The sequence below is a fragment of the Prionailurus bengalensis genome, chromosome B3, assembly GCF_016509475.1.
Source record: "Prionailurus bengalensis isolate Pbe53 chromosome B3, Fcat_Pben_1.1_paternal_pri, whole genome shotgun sequence".
Classification (NCBI taxonomy): domain Eukaryota; kingdom Metazoa; phylum Chordata; class Mammalia; order Carnivora; family Felidae; genus Prionailurus; species Prionailurus bengalensis.
The window spans coordinates 125,380,327-125,399,366 of NC_057355.1; the positions used below are offsets into that span (position 1 = coordinate 125,380,327).

General features: G+C 38.1%; 1 protein-coding gene across 1 annotated transcript; it reads right to left on the reverse strand.

Annotated features, from left to right (window-relative positions):
• Window positions 1–477: 477 nt before the first annotated feature.
• DIO2 (iodothyronine deiodinase 2) lies at window positions 478–15,226 on the reverse strand. The gene is given in 3 exon segments (XM_043556769.1): window positions 478–5,633; window positions 5,636–6,206; window positions 14,243–15,226. Coding segments are annotated over 3 exon segments (816 nt in total). The 5' UTR covers window positions 14,465–15,226; the 3' UTR covers window positions 478–5,610.
• Between the last annotated feature and the right edge of the window lie 3,814 nt (window positions 15,227–19,040).

Genomic DNA, 19,040 nt, shown 5'->3' on the forward strand with positions numbered 1-19,040 from the left:
TGTGTTCAAATTTTTTTCATCATACATTAATACACTGCCAAGCATATTATATATAATATATATATATATATACACACACACATATATATATATATATATACACATACACACACATATGGCTTTAACCAACTCATGGAAAGTTTATTTATAGCACTTAAAAAACCTGGGGCATAAATTTAACAAAGTAAAAGTTTGCTCCATGATCTCAATAAGGCCCTTCCCATGAATTGTGTGTGACTTGTTCACAAATATGGAAAGTATCTGAAGATTTTCTTCTAACTTGTCTTAATTTCCTTGAAGACTCTGGCACACAGCATGAGATTAAAATAACCTGGCATTGCCGGAGTCTTTACCCACAAATACCAAGGAATAAATATTAGAATGATGGATTCTCTTTCCCTTGTCAACCATGAATGTGTTCCAGCCAGGAGCAAGGTCTAGAGAGTAATTTAAAAATAAACAAACAGAACCAAAGAGTAACTTTATTCTTTTATTCAAAATTTATTAAAATACAAGAACAAATTTTAAAAGCACACGTACCACTCAGCACCAATATAATAACACTCTTTCTACTGATAATCTCCAAAGCGTTTCTGTTTCTGCAACTGAGAAGCAGAGAAATACACACATGCATTCTTACCACATTTACCCAGTGCCCATAGCATCATGCCCCAAATATTCTCCTTGCTAGGGAGACAAAGATGGGCAGAGGAAAACTAATGTGACTACATCCAACCACTAACTGAGTCAGTGACTCTTTCATCAGTAGTTATCATTTGCACACTGGTCACCTCTGCACGTCCCAATCTCCCTCTCCAGGTGCCCGACTGCTTGGGCTAGTGATATAGTCTGGTGATAATGTGATGCAAAAGAAAATGAAACTGGCCAACATTCCCTACCCAATTTCTTTTAATTGCTTTGGTTATAAAGTACTGGATACTTATGTCTTCACACTCTCTCATCCTAACACACATAAAAAGTACGTGGGCCAGTGACATAGTCTGGAGAAGGCTTGAGAGATTTTTTAATTTATTTCCCACCCCCTTCTGTGGGCTTCTTTCATTTATGTGTTTACCTGTTTGCTTTTGGGGGAGGGGGAGAGCCCAAATAGTGACTACATTTAACATCTCCTTGGTCCTTGAGATCTCCCCAGTAAATAGTAAATAAACTCCCTAGAGCTCTGGTACTGCTGCCTGAGATGGGCAGCAAGCCCTGACTTGCATGAGCAGGTTTTTTTTTGGATATCTGTACATGTTTGCTTTCTATTGTATCAGACTCATCTTAGAACAGAGCTGGGTCTCTTAAGTCGGCGACCTTGCTTTTGGTGCTATCCAGAACATAAGGCATTAAGAAGTGGCCCAATGTTTGGCTCTTCCTAAAGTCATTCACTGACACCTAGCAGCCCTCTTCCAATGGTGATAATTATCTTTTCAAACCTTCCCAAATCAATAGACCAAATTCACAGGACCTCGTTCTTCCAGGTTAGCAACTTCCTGGCTTTCCCAGGCCCTACTACCTTCTTTCACAGAGGACCTCAAGATACTACGAAGAGATTGCAAATCACCAAGGCAGAAATTGATACTTATACCCCATTCTGGATGTACATATGAAGACTAAGTTTGGATTCTATTTTTAAGATAAAGGAGAAAGTAGGGAGAAAGTTGGAATATAACTAAAATTTTTTTTTGGTCTGATTTTTGGCAATATCGTTTTAAGTTCCTGGAATTAGAATTCTCCACTGCTGAGAGACATGACATTGGACATGTTCTGAAAAGCTCTAAATGCTGGAGAGGTTTTCATGAACCCTTCAATGGGACAGTAATTGGTATCTACATTTCCCCCTTTGCAGGGGCCATATGATTCTAATTAAGCTTATTTTCCAAACCATCAGTCAGATTTACAGAATGGGAAGTCCTGTACATCAGTGCATTCCTTTTGCTGAGGACATAACCCACAGGACATGCTAAGAACACCTGTGTCCAGCTGGAAATTCTCCCAAAGGCATAGATATTGTCTTTAATATGCCCCTCTGGTATTTTATGCAGCAAGGCAGTACCCACACATGACCTCAACATATTAACATATTTCATATTTTTTTTATTCAAGAGCCCAAATAGTGAAATACACTCCAGGCAAAATCAAAGACAGCAGGATTTTCTTCTTTCCTTGGTTATAGAATAGGCATTTTCTGCTTAACGGCAAGAAAATTTAAGTAAATAGACCATTTAGAACTTGATATTACCAAAAATCAAGGGTAAATTCTATAAACAAGGTGAAGACATAGTACCAAAGATCCAAAACATGAATATAAAAAGTCATATAAGTTAAATGGCTTCACTTTAGCTATACAAAGAGCAGTTACAAGTCTGCCTCTAAGGAGGTCAGTTACATTTTAATATCTATATCAAACATTTCAACATCATTGTGCAGGCATCTCATTCATGTCCATTCAAGAAGGTCATGTTGATTCCACTATTTTCTCTAAGCAATAAAATAAAGTAAGTTTGAATAGTTCCAAGACATAAGTCTTTCAAACACTAAATGTTTGAGTAAATCCAGATGCTATGATAATATCTAAAATTGCTTGGAAACTATTTCAATAATAGATATGCTAACTCAGTTTAAAAGGCTAAACTGATAGCTCCATGTAAACATAGCCTATGGGTGGGGGGGAATGTTTAGGTACTAAGAAGAACTCAAAGTTTGTTTGTGTGTGTGTGTGTGTGTGTATATATATATATATATATATATATATATATATGAATAACAATTGTTCAAAGGAACATACTTTATAAAAGAGAAGATAGGTGGGGTGGGTATTGACAATTTAATACTTTCTCTGAGCATACCAGCTAAGCACTGATTCTCCTCTACCTCAAATAATGAGTTCTTGTTATGTTCCTAAAGATACATCATAGGAAATCATAAAAAATCATGTTGAGATAAATAGGTTACATAACTCTGGTAACACCAAGCCATTCTACATACTGTAGGATTCCTGAGCTTTGTCAATTCACTTTCTTCATTGGCCCCTAACTGCCTTTCTTCCAGAAAGTCTTCTATGTTCTATTGAACATATCTTTTTCCCTGATATTCAGCCTATGCCTTTGTGTATTTACTTCCACTGCTTCATTTCTCCATTGGAGTATCCTCGTGGAGAGGAATTGCACACACACAACCTTCTCTTTCCTTAAAAATATATCATGACTGGGTGCTTTTTCCATCATCCTTTTACCCAGACAACTAGCACTGCCTTAGCCAAATCTCATCCCCCCACCAGCTTCTCTAACATCCTGTTCCATTATTGTACATGTAGAACAAAGGGGAAGTTTAAGGACAACAGAGTGAGTGTGCTGCAACCAAGTTTTCACTTTACTTTTCTAGGGGACCACATAATCTTAACACCATTTTGAAGATAAAATACAATGGGGCCCACTGAGCATTCTGGAGTGTAGAGTTTAACAATTGAGAAGTCTGAAATAATCTATTCTCCATGTGATTTTCCAGAAATCTATTAGATGATGCCACATTTTCAAAATTTGCTTTGTGTCTTTGTGGGTGTGTTTTATAGACTTTAAGACACTGGACAGCTTAAATGTTGCTGTAAAACACAATCATCAGTTAAAATAATGTATTAGTATCTAAACAATAAACTAGTGATAGGACTGATATATCGCTCCAGCTTTTTTTGTTTTTAATGTACTTTTGGTTCTTACACACTCAGTTCCCACCTTTTTCTCATTTCAGAGGCAACTACTTTCAGAAGATATTTTCAACTTGAGATTTTTTTCTATTACTTTTATTTTATGATTCAATTATTAATGGAATGGTCATAAGAACCTTTGATTGTACATTCAATACAACCATATACTGTGATTTGACAGCATCCTCAAATTTACAGTAAAAATTTATGATATAAAACGAGTTGGTCTATTCTTTGGGGGTTATGATATTTAGCTATTACTTACATTACAGGTAAAACTATAGTATCTTTAAAGAGAAATATGGTGTGTGTATATATATATATACACACACACACGTGTGTGTGTATATGTGTGTGTGTGTGTGTGTGTATATATATATATATATATACACACACACACACACATATCATTATAATAATGTACAATTGAGGGCTTAGATTACCAGACCTCAGCTAATTGGAACAAAGGAAGACCCCAGTCCAAATTAAATGGAAATGGAAATTCCATTTCACCAAATTCCATGCCACTGAGGGTTGCCTTATATCAAAGCCTCCAAAATTACTAATGAGAATTTTCTCAAACCAACTTTGCCTTCCTCTATTTTGCAGCTGAAGAAATCTTGTTTGTTCGCACCTATTATTCATTATAGTTCACCTACTTTGGGAGAACAGTGCCACGGCGGAATGGCCAGGGCACCTACCTCCCACAGCAGCTAAGAATATATTTTATTTATATATAAATAAAGAAAGAGCCGAGTCCAGCTCAGCATTCAGAGAACACCATTATGGAGGCTAAGACTAAGAACGAGTGGGGCCACATCATAATTTTAGGAATGGAGAGGGACAGACCAGTACCACTGGATCTATTGGTTTTACATTTAATCAGTATCGCAGGGCATAATTAATCAACTGAAAATATGCATACCACAAACATGTTTCAAAAAGTAATTATTTCTAGCAAAAAATTCTCATAATTAGAAATAATAAAGTGTGGTTTTTTTTTCCCTCTTTCAATCCCCCTTTCTCCCTTAGTTCAGGAGTATATGATAAATATATTGATTTCATATGTATATTCTCAATGCTAATTATAGTTGAGCTGCTTCTTTTTCTGGCCCATGTATATTTTATGTTTCAATGTTTCGGTGGCTAACAAATTAGTCCCACTCTCCACAGCTTCAAAGTGAAACTCTGTGAAGCCTCCTCATCTTTCTGCATCCTTTCCTAGCTTGTCAATTTGATTTTCTTCTAGTACTTTCCCACCTGCCTAAAAAGTAACCCTCAGATTTCAGATAATCTAACCCTCCATGGATCATTCTTGATATCTACCAATACATCTGTGAGTTCTGGGATATTTAGACTGGCAGAGAGCACCAGATGGCTAGAAACTAAAACAGCAAAAACTACTTGAACATTGTTAAACACAAAGTCCCAAGCACAAGGACTGGACTCAAGGATTCATCATAAGTAAATATTTGGGAATTTTCCAGTTGGGCTCTATCCATGCTGAATAAAGCCTAGGCAATACCCCTTATACTAACAAGGATAATAGTTCCCTAACGTAGTAGTTATTCAGGTAAGTCTGTTCTTCAGGTCCCAAAGCTTCCATCAGCTGTATTACTTCTTTCCCAAGGCAGATGAACACATGTTGAAACAGGGTTTCTTCCTCTACATCTTGGGATCTTTTTACTCAGGGCTTTTCACTAGGAAGAGATGTGATGGGGCTACTATTCAGCCAAATGCCATTTGAGTGGTAAAAGAAGTATGGAGATGTTAGAAGCTTATGTTCTTCAGACACGTAAATTCCTGTCTTTCAGGGAGACAATGAGACTCAGTTGAAATAGTGGATTCAGTTCTTAGTTTCCTTTCCTTTACATAATTAAAAAAAAAACTCTTTTACAATCATACCTTCAACCAGCTAATCTAGATTTCATCTTTTGCTGAAATTCTTCTCCAGCCAACGCCGGACTTCTTGAAGGTTGTAGTAGAAGGGCCCCTTTCCTCCTAGATAAGCAATTTTCTGTCTCTGCACAATACACACACGTTCAAAGGCTACACCATAAGCTACATTGGCATTATTGTCCATGCGGTCAGCCACAACTCGGCACTGGGGCGGCAAGGAGAAATGCTCCAGAAGCTGGTGGGCTGCTGCACATCGGTCTTCTTGGTTCCGGTGCTTCTTCACTTCAAAAGACAAAGAAGAATCACCAGGCACTGCCCAACCATCTGAAGGATGAGCCTCATCAATGTAGACCAACAGGAAGTCAGCCACTGATGAGAACTCTTCCACCAGTTTGCTGAAGGCTGGCAGCTGGCTAGTAAAAGGAGGTCAAGTGGCTGAGCCAAAATTGACCACCAGTGGACGCTCAGGGCTGGCAAAGTCAAGAAGGTGGCACTCGCCTCCATCAACTATCTTCACCTGGGCACCATTTCTACTGTTGTCACCTCCTTCAGAATTAGAGACATGTACCACACTGGAATTGGGGGCATCTTCACCCAATTTCACCTGATGGTGAAAAAAAGAAAAAGGGAGAGAATACCATATGAAATGCATTGTCACTCCAATTCACTCTATACAAAACCAACCAGCTCTAATACAATGTGGGATTTCCTTCATAGGATATGATAAATACATATTGATTTGAGTAAAGAAGCATCATGGCTGGTAATGTAAAGAATGGCCCTAAAGAGTAAGTCTTTTTCATTCTGTATAGTCATTGAAGGTAATTATTTTCATCATTGAAGGCACCACATTCAAAGAACCATTGAAGGCACCACTCTTTTCATAATTATGTTGAGGCTGGTATTCTTTACTAGCTTAGTCTGCTGTCAATGCTGAGCACACATTATACAACAAATGATTAATTGACTTAATTTTAAAAGCTAAAAGTGAATGGTCTACTTTAAGTGAAATTGTCAGAGCTGTGGGGGTTAGGTACCTCTTTTTTGTATTCCCACTTCTGAATTCTAAAATACTCAGGAAAGACCTTTATATTCTTGCATGAGGCTAATTTACTTAATCTCCACAAATGGACAATGATACCAATGGGCTCAATTCTTGGACAGAGCTAGAAATCTGAGGTCCACCATTTACTAGAAGGGCTACTCCCACTTCACCTCTTCAGTGCTTCAGTTTTTCCATCTGTAAAATGCTGATAATAATGCCTGTCTTCCTCAGACAGTTATAAGGGCTACAACATAAGAAAATGAGCTCTTGTATACTATAAATCATTGTGTGAGTATAGGTTCCATTATTAAATGCCACCCAAATATATGAAACAGCATATCATCTTTCTGGGAAACTCTATGTTTAAAAAAAAAAAGACTATCCTCAGAAGTAATTTGATCTCTTTTCAGGATGATGTCCTTCCTAGAGGTTTCTTGAGCTACCACTTACTTTTGGGTTCCCATAACCCAAAAGTAATGGAAATGAGTTAATTTCCATTAAACAAGTTAAATAGAAACATAGAATTATTCCAGAATTATTTTAATTCCTCATTTTTCATGGGTTTTTGTTTTGTTTTCCTGTTTTTATCTAGGAAATCACAAACCATTTACTTTTCTATCATACATTCTATTAACAAGCTCCTCTGAATTTTAAAATACTCAGGCAGGTATAAAAGAAGGTATAGAAGAAAATTGTTCCACATGCCCCTTTGCAAGTGGTTTAAATAGCTGAACACAGAATGAAGGAAAGTTTGCTGGCCTTTGGATCTGTAAATTGATAATAAAAAGCTTGCAACATAAAAGAACCAATTACTTCAGTTTGAATTAACACAATCGGATCTTCCCCTAGTATGGTTTAATCAAAGCCAATAACATTACGGACAACTTACGACAGCCCAGTTGATTTTTATACGCTATACTTAATATTACAAAACACTCCCAACTGGATCGACTTATTTCCCTCATATAAATACAGCCACATATAACACTGTTAGTAATTGAAGTCACTTAGAAGTAAATTGTTAAAGACTCAACAATCCAAACTGATGTAAAATACTCAAGGGCTTTCATTCAGAAGCTTCTATCTAATGTGAATGCATAACTCATTTTAACTGTAGAGAAAGAAGGAAAGAAGTTCTTTCTCTCCCTTCAGAAAAATCCTAGCAATGCAGATTTGAAACAATACTATTAGTTTTCTACAAATCTTAAAATAACAATCTTATTTCTTAGAAAAGGAAGCTGTTGGTATTATTTAAATAAGTACATTTGTTTTTAGTTACTATCAGGGAGAAAGTTACTTTGTTTATATTAATTTTCTTGGTTAATTTGCAAGTTACCCTAGATGGAGAAATCTTATAAACCACTTTCAGCTGGGTTATTTTATATGAGGTAAAATAACACCTCACACATCTCTGAGGTATGAAAATATGCTTAAAATTTAAAGATACACACTTTATAGGTATTATATATCTTTTAACCTACTTTCTCATTAGATTTTTCCCACTTAAACTATCAGTAACAGCTCTAGGAGGGCTGCTTTCAATGATAGTGTGTTGTGTTCCTCAACATACTGTGATATAAAGATCTGAATGCATTCACTCTAAATCCATTAAATGCTGTAGTGACTTCTTGTGAAGTCAACAACCCATTCACAGAAGAAAAGTCATCTCTAGACTACAGACTTGTAGGTTCTTGGTAGGTGGAAACAACCATCTGGTTTTTGGAGTTATGTTAAAGACCTCTGATGCCCCTGACTCTCACCCAAGTAGAACTGCTGATTTTGCATTATTCCTGATTATTCAACTGAATAATCTCATCTGATGCTTCTGTCACAGGTGACTCTCATATTATCTGTAGTTAATTTTCTTAGAAAATTAAAGCACCTTCTCCTTCCTCTTAGTGACAATGTCTATAGTTCAGCCACATAATTCTTTTCAAAGTACAGACTTAGAAAATTTCAAACAGGTACAATACCTTCACTCTCAAATTAAAAATTAGAAAAGTTACCAAATACATAATGCTTTTGTGTGTGTGTGTGTGTGTGTGTGTGTGTGTGTGTGTGTAGTGCGAGGGCAGCACTGGCATTTTATTAAGCTGGAAATTTTGTTGAATGAATTAGTAAATGAACGATAGCTATTATAATCCTAGGGGTCAGTGAAGAATTTTACACTTAATAATAACCTAGACCTGCAATGAACATAATTATGTTTGGGTGATGGATATGTTCACTGAGTCAGATAATTCAGAAATGTGAATCCTGGAGCCCTATTGTAGAGTTCTGCCACAATCAACACCGAATACTGTTGATCTGCTCTTGATTATCTTGGCTCCCAATGTATGAAATCAAAGAAGCCAATTCTTTTTATTTTGCTCTGCAGCCATGGGACCCTACTGCAGATTGGAATGTCATAAACAGCGTGTTCATGAGATGACTAGGTTAGAGAAAATGCATAGGTAAGACTAAAGATATTAATAAAACTACATGGGGAGAAAAAACCCCACACCCATTATTTGTAAGTCTCAGTGTGAGTAGACCAGTAGTCTACTTTTATAAACATCATATACTAATCATAAAATTTGTCCATCTTTGCTAAAACCTGCTGATGACACTTTAGCAACAATAAAGAAAAAAAACTTCAGAAATTAAAAAAAAATGGAAGTTCACTTTAAACAAACAAAAATAAATCTTTTAAAAGGACATTACTGTCCTTTCTCAATTGCCATTTGAGACCAATATCATTTCTCATCTTCCCATTTGATCTCCGTGAAAATTAAATTCCTATTATGAACAGAGTTTCAAGTGGAGAATTTCTTGGTTTGCTCAGTTATATGCCCTGCTGAGATGGAATGGGAGAATCACCATTGTCTTCAATGATGGAAGATTCTTTGCTTTCCCCAGGAGCAAAGCATTCCTTGACAAAGAGCCAAAATGATGAAGAAAATAAAGTTGGTCCCATAATAACATTTAGGCTGCAGGAAAGAAGCTCAACAAAAACAAGTTATCCCCTGGTACTCTCAAACTTTGTTTTAATTTCCCACAGTGGCACAGAAAGTCTCCTGGCCACAAGTTACCTATCATCTTAATTTCTCCTTCTTAGAGGGTTTGTGTTTGGTTTTTGTCCTTAATGAGACATATTTGCCAAAGAGGCATTCAAAAGGCATTTTTTACTCTTGCGGAAGAGTAATTAGGTCGGTACCTCTTTCCCTGCCAGCATTAGCTGCTCTAAAGAGAACCCTGCCCAGTATTTAATGCCCAAACACAAGAAGCATCATTTCCACTAATTGGTCTTGAAGTTCCGATGTTCCCAAAGGGTCCCTTTATTTTCCAAGGATCAGAAAGGACATACGTAAAATGTAATATCGTCATCACTGACTTTATCTCTCTCATCTGCGCTATTACAGTTGTCCTTTCCTATGTTTGTGTAATCAACATCAACACAACACCAACAAGGGAGTAAATAAAGGGCTTCATTTTTATAACACATGACCTCTCCAGGCAGAATGCAAATGTTGTGATAGCCATATTTATAAATATGAACAAGAGGGTAAATATATGGCCTATAAATTTGATTCCTTTGATGATAGGATTCCTTTTACTGACAATGTTCAGTGCATGGGGAAAAGGATAATACTGCTTTAGCATGTGGACTCTGAAATGCAGGGCAAGGGGAAAAAAGAACCATTCATCAAGCAGAAGCTGGAAATAGAGCATATACTACTAACCTTGTTTTTTTTTTCCCTCTTTTCCACAGCCTTAGAAAGGCTTCTGGACAAAATATCACCTCATCTCATGATAGGAAGTAAGGCAAATGATAAAAATGGGGGTTGGGTGTGTGGCAGAACAATATTTACACATCCTTCTTGCTACACAAAAGCCCTAGGATGGCTTTATTAACCATCAAGAAATTTCAAATTCTTTGACATAATGACCAGGCTACATCAGTGTCCTTACAAACATGGCCAAACAATGATTAAACAGTAATTTACCCAGGTACATTCCAACTGGCCAAATAAACCAGAGTTGAAGAATGAGCTACTGACTCTTTCCTCCAAGTTCAACTCCTCTCTGGTCCTTCTGTTTTCGGTGCATGCCTTGAAAATGCAGCTCTAAGCTGTATCATTTCCTAGTGTTTTATCCAAGTGATGGATAAACTCTGGCTGGGGCCTCCTTTGTGTTCTTTTGAGAATGTTTCTCTCTTAAGAGAGCTATTTTCCATTGTAGAAACTAGTGTCAAAAGGCTGGAGGTGAATGAAGAGGAGGAGGATGTTAGAGACCCTTTCAAAACCAAAATTATATGTTCAAATGAATATGTTTTCTGTATTTCTACCGCAATATTAACTGCATAGAAATTAAACTGCTTGTCAACATCTATACTGTGTGTTTACTTTTACACTTCATTTAGGTAGGAGCCCGGTTCCCAGACAGGGGAGTTTGCTTATTGGTTGCATTTTCGAGTCTTGGAGTGCTAGTACAAGGATGCAGTGTTAGATGCAATGACACAGATTAGGAAAACTTAAATAACAAACATCTGTTATTCACCTCTGTCCGTCACAAGTTTCCATAGACTTTTTTTCCATCAAAACCCATGCATGGAACTCCCTATAACCAAGAGCAAATTATCTTTAAAGGTTCCACTCTGGAATTAATTTTAAATTCCATTCAACATTTTAATGAAGAAGGGTTGTTTTTATTTTGTTCTATTTTAATTTCTTCGTCACCCCCTCCAGGAGCCAAATACAGGGATAACACTTTTACTGCACTTTCTCTAACTATCTCCCCAAATATCTGACCTTCAATGAGGGGAATTAGAAATGACAGGCCTTGTGTATGGCAGGTGTGCAAACAACTCCTCCCAGAAATCTCTGCTTCTGAGGGTGGTGGCCTTGAAATAACGTAAGTCGGCATTGTGAAATACCATGGTGCCACCTCACACAAAACTTCCTCCAGTGTGGCTCTGGAAATGGCCACACCCAAAGACAGCGTCACAGATGAAAACAGCAGTCAGGGAAGTCATTCAACTTGTTTTAGAGATTCTGAGTGACCCTCAAATACCACCACCCTTGTCATACTTGGGAGACAGAGGAGACCTAAATTCAGTGCAAGCTGTGTTCACAACGTTTCTATTCATTGTACACCCAGTCCAGTCTTGTCTCTGGATACATGGGTTCCTGGTTTGCTCCTTCTCATGGTATCTATTATATAAATCATAAAAAGCAAACATAATAACATCAGCTATGAACTTGGTCACTAATCAAATCAATAGAAACAATACAGGAGAAGAATACATAAACCATATGCAAAAAAAGAAAAAAAAAGAAAAATCACTTGTCCTTGTCAATTTCTTGGAATACAATTAACAAAATATTGCTACATAATGGAATGCTATATATCAGTGAAAAAATAAACAATCAAGTTTATTGAAGAGACATTTGTTTGTTTTTCCTTCTTTATTTCAATAAGCTGCTTGATAGGAAAAACAAGGTCACTTAATATTTGTGGGTAACAGCACAGCCCCCATGTTTTATGTGAGATATCTATGTAAGCACATATTCATATATAAAATTCTCCTGAGAAGTGACTTTTCTTTTATAGGCAAATGTTAATTATCTTTCAAAAAAGTAAGAGTTTAATATGCTGAGTTCAAGCCATTGGCATCTCCATTTTGTCTTCCTAACACCTACAAAATACAGAGTAGATGAGGGAACTTCCTAATTCATAATGTGCCTGACATACTTGTGTGTTCTCCACCTTCTTCCAAATTCTTTACTCCCATGTCAAAACATAAAAAATTCACATTCAGTGATACATTTGTGGGAGTGAAATGGTCATCTCAGTATCTCCCTCCATCATCTCCCCTTTGCCCAACATGCATGTTATAATGCAGATTATATGATTAGAACTTTAAGCATTGTTTCATATCATCAAAAAGGAATTTTCACTTACTAACAAGAGCTCTTATTATTCTCTGGCCTTTAGGACAGATGCAGGTTGCTTTCAATAAGAAAGATGTGTGTTGTAGTAAACCTTCCTGAATTCTCAATGAATATTTCCTTCTTGAATATTTAATTTTCAGTGGAACAAACCTACTCTGGATTCTTTGTGACTAGAAGCTACTCCTTTTCCTTTCCTCATGTACAGATTTATTTTTCTAGGGTTGATTTATGGGGGAGTCTTCCCTTCCTCCTCTTTGATTCTGAGTTTTCATCCTGCTTCTGTGGTGCTGTTTGTCTACAATGTACCACTTCATTGCCTTCCATATGCCTCTCAAATTCCCTTCCCTGCCATCTTGGACGAGGTCCCCCAGTACAGTTGGGGAAAACCAAGACTGTCTACTTTGACAGCAACTTTTGCCAAGTGAGTCCATTCTTAAGCCCAGAGATCAGCAGGAGTCACGTGGGCATAGGCAGAGGTGCCAACTGACAAAGGACCAGTGCCAAAATGCCCCCCGTTGGCCCTTGAGATCGGAGTTGAGGATGTCCTACCAACATCTCCAAGCAGCCAAAAGGCAAGTCTTAGAAACAAAGATCACCAGGTCTGGTTTTGAGAAGCAGCCCTGGGATGTGTGTTCCGCAGCTGAGTGAGGCCACTGCTCCGGTGCTCACGGCATGTGTTGTAACAGTTTTGAGACTGTAATGAACCATAGACTTATCTGCTCTTTCTAGGACAACTTTTTTACTTTTAAGAAGGCGAGTGTGGTTTCCTCGTACAAAGTCTGGATTTCTGACAGCTAGTTCACAGCTCTTTCTATTGCAAATTGATATCTAGTGACCCAGGACTCATTGCCTTATAACCACTTCAAAAGGGTTCAAATCAAATAAGCCATGGGGATGAAAAGTATAGCACAATATAGTCAATAAGTTTGTAATAACTTTGTATGGTGACAGATGGTAACCATATTTTTCATGGTGAACATTTCCTAATGTACATAATTGTCAAATCACCATGTTGTACACCTGTACATTGTATGTCAACTATCCTTCAAGTAAAACAACGTCCACCTAGAGGAGGACGCTGCACACAGGGCTGCTTTCGTTAACTCTTACCTCTACCAGAAACAAGGGGGCTTTTATGCCAAATCTTACCCACCGTGACCATTTTGTTAAGGCTTGCTAACTCTGAGGGTTCTGAGGAGCATTTTCTTTTTTCCCTCGCTTTTCAGTGCCCAGCACTGAACTGTCTTTCCTAGCGCACCCCAGCCTCTCATCAAGCAAAACATCAAAATCCAAGTTTGTTACAAGAGCAGGTTAAATGCAGCGGTCTCCTCCCCTCCCCCAACATTTTCTGACTTTTCCCAAAGTTACTCATCGGGCACAAATACCCTCTCTTCCAAAATTGCAGCAAGACATTAATGGCTCTTATTAGAAAGCGTCTTTACTAGGTGGCACAGAGTCATAACAGCTTAATACCTGTCATCCCCAAATCTAACCTGTGTGACAGGTGTGGAAGGCACAGGTAGGGGCTCCCTTGAGCGTAACTCCAGGAGCCTAGATAGCACGCCAGGATCCTAACCCGATGCTCCCCAGGGCCTGCGGTCCCTCGCTCGCCAGCCCCTGCCCCTGCTGACCGGGGGAGAAGCCCCTGTGGGGGCAGCTCACCTGCTTGTAGGCATCGAGGAGGAAGCTCTTCCAGATGCAGCGCATTCCCTCTGAGGTCAGCATGCGCCTCCACTCCCCGCGAGTGGACTTGGAGCGGCTCAGCAGCAGCACCACGTGCTTGAGGAGAATGACCGAGTCATAGAGTGCCAGGAAGAGGCAGTTGGAGAAAAAAACTGGCAGAATTTGCAGTGTGATCAGCAAGTCTACGCTGAGGATGCCCATCTTCTCTGCCTCCCAGTCAGTTCCCTTGTGCGCTCTGGTTCCCCTTCACCCTCTTATTTAAAAGGGGGGTGGTGATAGAGGGGGTGGGGGAGATAAAGGGGAAGGCCGGGGTGGGGGGAGAAGGAGAAAAACTAAATTAAAAGGAAGCCCAAGTTGTCTCCTCTTTCAAAGAAGCAGAAATGGCAAGACCAAGTTCAGTCTCTGCAGCCCAGCAGTTGGAGTGTGCCCATCAATTCATTCAATTCGGAGCTGCTGCCTTTTTTTTTTTTTTTCAGGATTTAAGATGTTAAAAAAACAAAAACAAAAAAAAAACCCACAAAAAACAAAAAACAACCCACACACAAACTGGCGTCCCCGTCCTTAATCCAGTCACCCCTCTCAGAGTCGGTGACAGACAGGCAGCTCTACTTTCATTTCTAAGCACCTATGAGACTGTGGCAGAGATTGCAAAATTTTCTTTAGCTTTTCATTGTCTCTAATGTTCAGAAACGTAGCCCGTTTCTTTCTGGAGTTGCCAGAGTTTCAAAAATGTGCTTGAAGGGTAGTTTTTCCCCTTCTTTACTCCGTTTGACACACACTTTCTGTTCTCCTTCTCCCAGCCTGTCTCTCTCTCCCTTCCCCAGGAGCGACTGACTCTTCTCTTCCTCACTCGCTCTGCCTTTTCCTTCGTGCTATCTGTCTGTGGTGCAAAGTGCCTCTCTCTCTCTCTCTCTGCAGCCCAGTGAGTCTCCCTGAAGCCTTTTATACATTCCCTGGCTAATTGCTGCAATAGAGAAATGAAAGCCTAATCTTGGTAAAGATCTTGACGTCATTGAGAAAGAGGGCTTTACTTTGGCCAGAACTGCAGTGAATAGAAAAGCAAAACTCGACAACTTTTTTTTTTTTAGGAGGGGGGGGGGGGTAGAGGGACAGTGGAATTTTGCTTTGTGATTTAAAGAGAGGGAGAGAGAGAAAAAAAATTAATACCTTTGCCAGTTTTCAGGAAATACTTCCAGATTTTGGGAAAAGTAATTTAATGTAACGTGCAGATTGATAGGGAAACACTCTCTCCTCTGATTATTATTATTGTTATCGTTCATTTATGAGGGGTTTGGGAAGGAAAGGATTCTGGAAAGCAGGTAGATCAAGAGGAAGAGTCCTCATGGAAGGTCTTTGCTCTAGTTCTTGGAAGATGTATATGCTTACATTTGGTCTTTATACCTTTCTACTCTGACAGTCTCTCGTCAGGTTTGTGACCTAGGTTCTTTAAATATTTTTGAGTCATGATCTTATTTAAGAAAATTCAAAGTTCTGAGGTGGAAACTTTTAAACTCTTTGAGTACCATCACAGCATTTCTCTAAAGCTTCTTGCAGAAAATGAATACAAGTTTTCAATTTTACTGAAATTTCCAATGCAAAAAAAAAAAGAAGAAAAAAGAAAGAAAAATAAAAAAGAAAAAGAAAGAAAAATCTTCCACACAGACATAAAAGTAGTTAAGTGATCAGAACTCCTTTTTTTTTGTTCCATTTTGCCTATATGCAGATTAAATTAAAACTTTTTGTCACATGGCATTAAGATGCCATAAGACTGAAAAATAAATTCTTTATGTGAGCTCTTTCAATTCTACTCTTCCCTGCTTCTGTTAACATAATCCCTAAGAGACCTGAAGCTTTAGGGACTCTTCCTATTTCCTTGCAAAAAAAAAAAAAATTTAAATTTGTACGTGGTTAGGAGAAGACTTTGAATTGGTTCAAGAGCCACAGTGAACATTGCTCACCTCTGCCATTAGTCTCCAGGAGCGATGGGTAGTTAGGCAGACAGCGCTTTGGCAGAATGCCATGACCCTTGCCTCATTCTAGTTTTCCTTCCTCACTTACCTAACAGATCACCTTAGGAATTATGTTTTCATGGGAGAAGAAGTAGTAAGTACAGATCCTGGGATGGGGAAATCGAATTTAAATTGAAAATTAATTAGCTGACTTTTTTATATACATATTGCTCTCACTAAGTATGAGCTAAGCAGAAGATGCAAACCTGTGGGTCAGTACATTTCTATGTTTTGTCCCTGTGGTGAAAACCTGCAAGATCACAGAAATAATTTAAAAGCCTAAAGCAGGGGTCATGAATTGGTGGGCCAATGGGCCAAATTCTATACATATATGCATTTTATTTGATTGGCCTGGTGCTTTTTGCCTTTAAAAAAATAATACAGTGAGAATGCTTTTAATTTTCATGAGACCAGGGATTCCTGTCTGCTTTCTCTACTGCTGTCTTCCACCAGTTAGAACCATTCCTGGAACAGAGTAAATTCAAGGTGGATGAACTGAATGGACCAATGGGCAGGGTATGCACTACTCCACACTAGGGGGCACCATTCACATTCAATATGATATGACTGTGGTGTCCCAGAATTGTACACCTGGCTGGCCTTGGATGTGACCCTCCCCATGGACACAACCCTGGCCATTCCCTATTGTCTTAAAAAAAAACCTGATACCTTCATCTTTCTCATTGGTTTAGCCCATTATGAATCTTGGATTTACATTCCATGGACTAAATTTTGAGGCAAGATTTCAGAGCTTAGAGGAATGAATATGAGCCACATAGAAAAACAGTTTTCCTGTGACTAGTGTACATTGTTAGGAAAAGAATATTATTCATATACATGATATACATTTACTCCATTCATTCTCTCAATCTTCTCAATATCCTTATTGAAGGGGGAAAAAAAGAGAAGGAGGTGATAACACTGTATTTTAACTAGTGTAGATGGGAAAGCTAAAGTGCCAGATGAAGTCCCACTCCACCATGACAGAAGGTGTGGAGTCAGTAAATGACACTTCCACTCACTGCTCAAGCCTTAAAATCTCACCCCTTCTCAGACATTCACTTTGACCCGTTTGAATGAAAGCAGTGCTCATTTAAGGCAGAGGCTTTAGCAGCCATACACCAATTTTTCCTCACTTGTCATTTGCTTTCAAGGAGAAAGGTATGATTAGAAATGGCAAGCCAAGGAGGGGGATTGGTAGAAAATCAGAAAAACACTTTCTTTTTAAATGCAAAGTTCAAGGCACATCCAACGTACAAATGATTATAAATCAGAATGACTTTTTCTTTTTTACTTTCCTTTCTCTTTCTCTCTTCCTTCCTTCCTTCCAAAGTCAGATGTATGCGAGGATTGTTTGGTTTTTTTCAATGGAAGAACAAATAGACACATAGCCAATCTGATTGTATCATTTTTAAGATTTCATCCATCATTTTTTAAATGAATGAATAAATGAATCACAAAACTGAGAGCCATTCATTTACCTGTTATACAATCTGTCCATTCTAGAAATTACATTTCTCCAAAGATATTTTGTACACATGGTTTGCTTGTTCTAATTATTAATAGTTATTCATCACTTTAATTTTCAAGTCATTTTATATCTATGAAGTAACAAAAATAATGCATATGGTGACAGAGTATCATATAGATGCCCCATCATATAGATGAGGGAAAGTGGATTCAGAAGGCCGTAGAATCAAAGCTGATGTTAGGATATTTTCCCCAACACTGAACCTCACTTTTTTCTTACATAACTGTTTTGTGGGTCCTGGTCATACTCTGAAAATTGAAACCCTTGCCAAAAGTGGTTGTGCTAAATTATTTTACCTTCTAAATTGCAAAGGATATCTGGGATTTCACATCTGTTTAATATTGCCCCAATTCAAGCTCCTGGTTTGGATTTCATATGGTCATTTCAAAGGTTTAGATATCTTCTTGGCCATGTAAGCTTTCTTAGCAATCAACATTGTAATGAGCTAATTGCAAACCAATGTGTGGCATGTTGGTTCAATTTCTCCATACAATGTTGTACACAGGTTTTAAATTCTAAACAGAGGCAGCCTGGGGCAAAATGCTTTGGGTTTTTTAGTAAGTGTAGAACCACTGTAAAATTGTTTAATTGTTTTTTCTTTCCAGAGTAAGAGAGCATCATATCAACCACTGCTTCCTTCTGGTTGGAAAAAAATAAGAATATGAGTGGTAAATGTTCCTTTGGTTTGCTTTTTGACTCAATTTGAGACTGAGAGCATGGTGTTGAATAACTTGAGAGCAGACTTGGAAATTTCAGGGATAGAAGCTATCACTGCTATCACTGCTATCACATTATTGTCCTATGAATGAGCCAAAGAACATCCAAAGAATTCTGTCAAGTTAATAACTCATGCTGTGGATTTTTAAGAAGTCTTATTTCATAGAATTTTATTCCTTCTAAAATTCAAACAATTTGTTAAATATAGTTTAAAAATGGAGTTTGATTATTCCTTTATTAAAATATTGTCAGATAAATAGATTATAAATCAAAAAAATGCCTAGTCAGGACAGGTGTGTTTATTTGAGGTTTGGGAATATGATTGCCATACACACCACCCCCTTCTTATCAGAGAAGGAAACCAAAAACTGTACAACCCTCTGTCTCTAGTAACTCCTGGTTGTGCCCAAGAGGGAGTTATAATGAAGGGTTTATACCACAACTACTGAGTCATTCAAAATTCCCTGTGGGCCCGTCCATTCTACAAACAGAGCTGTGTTCCCTGCCTTGTGATGAAAGC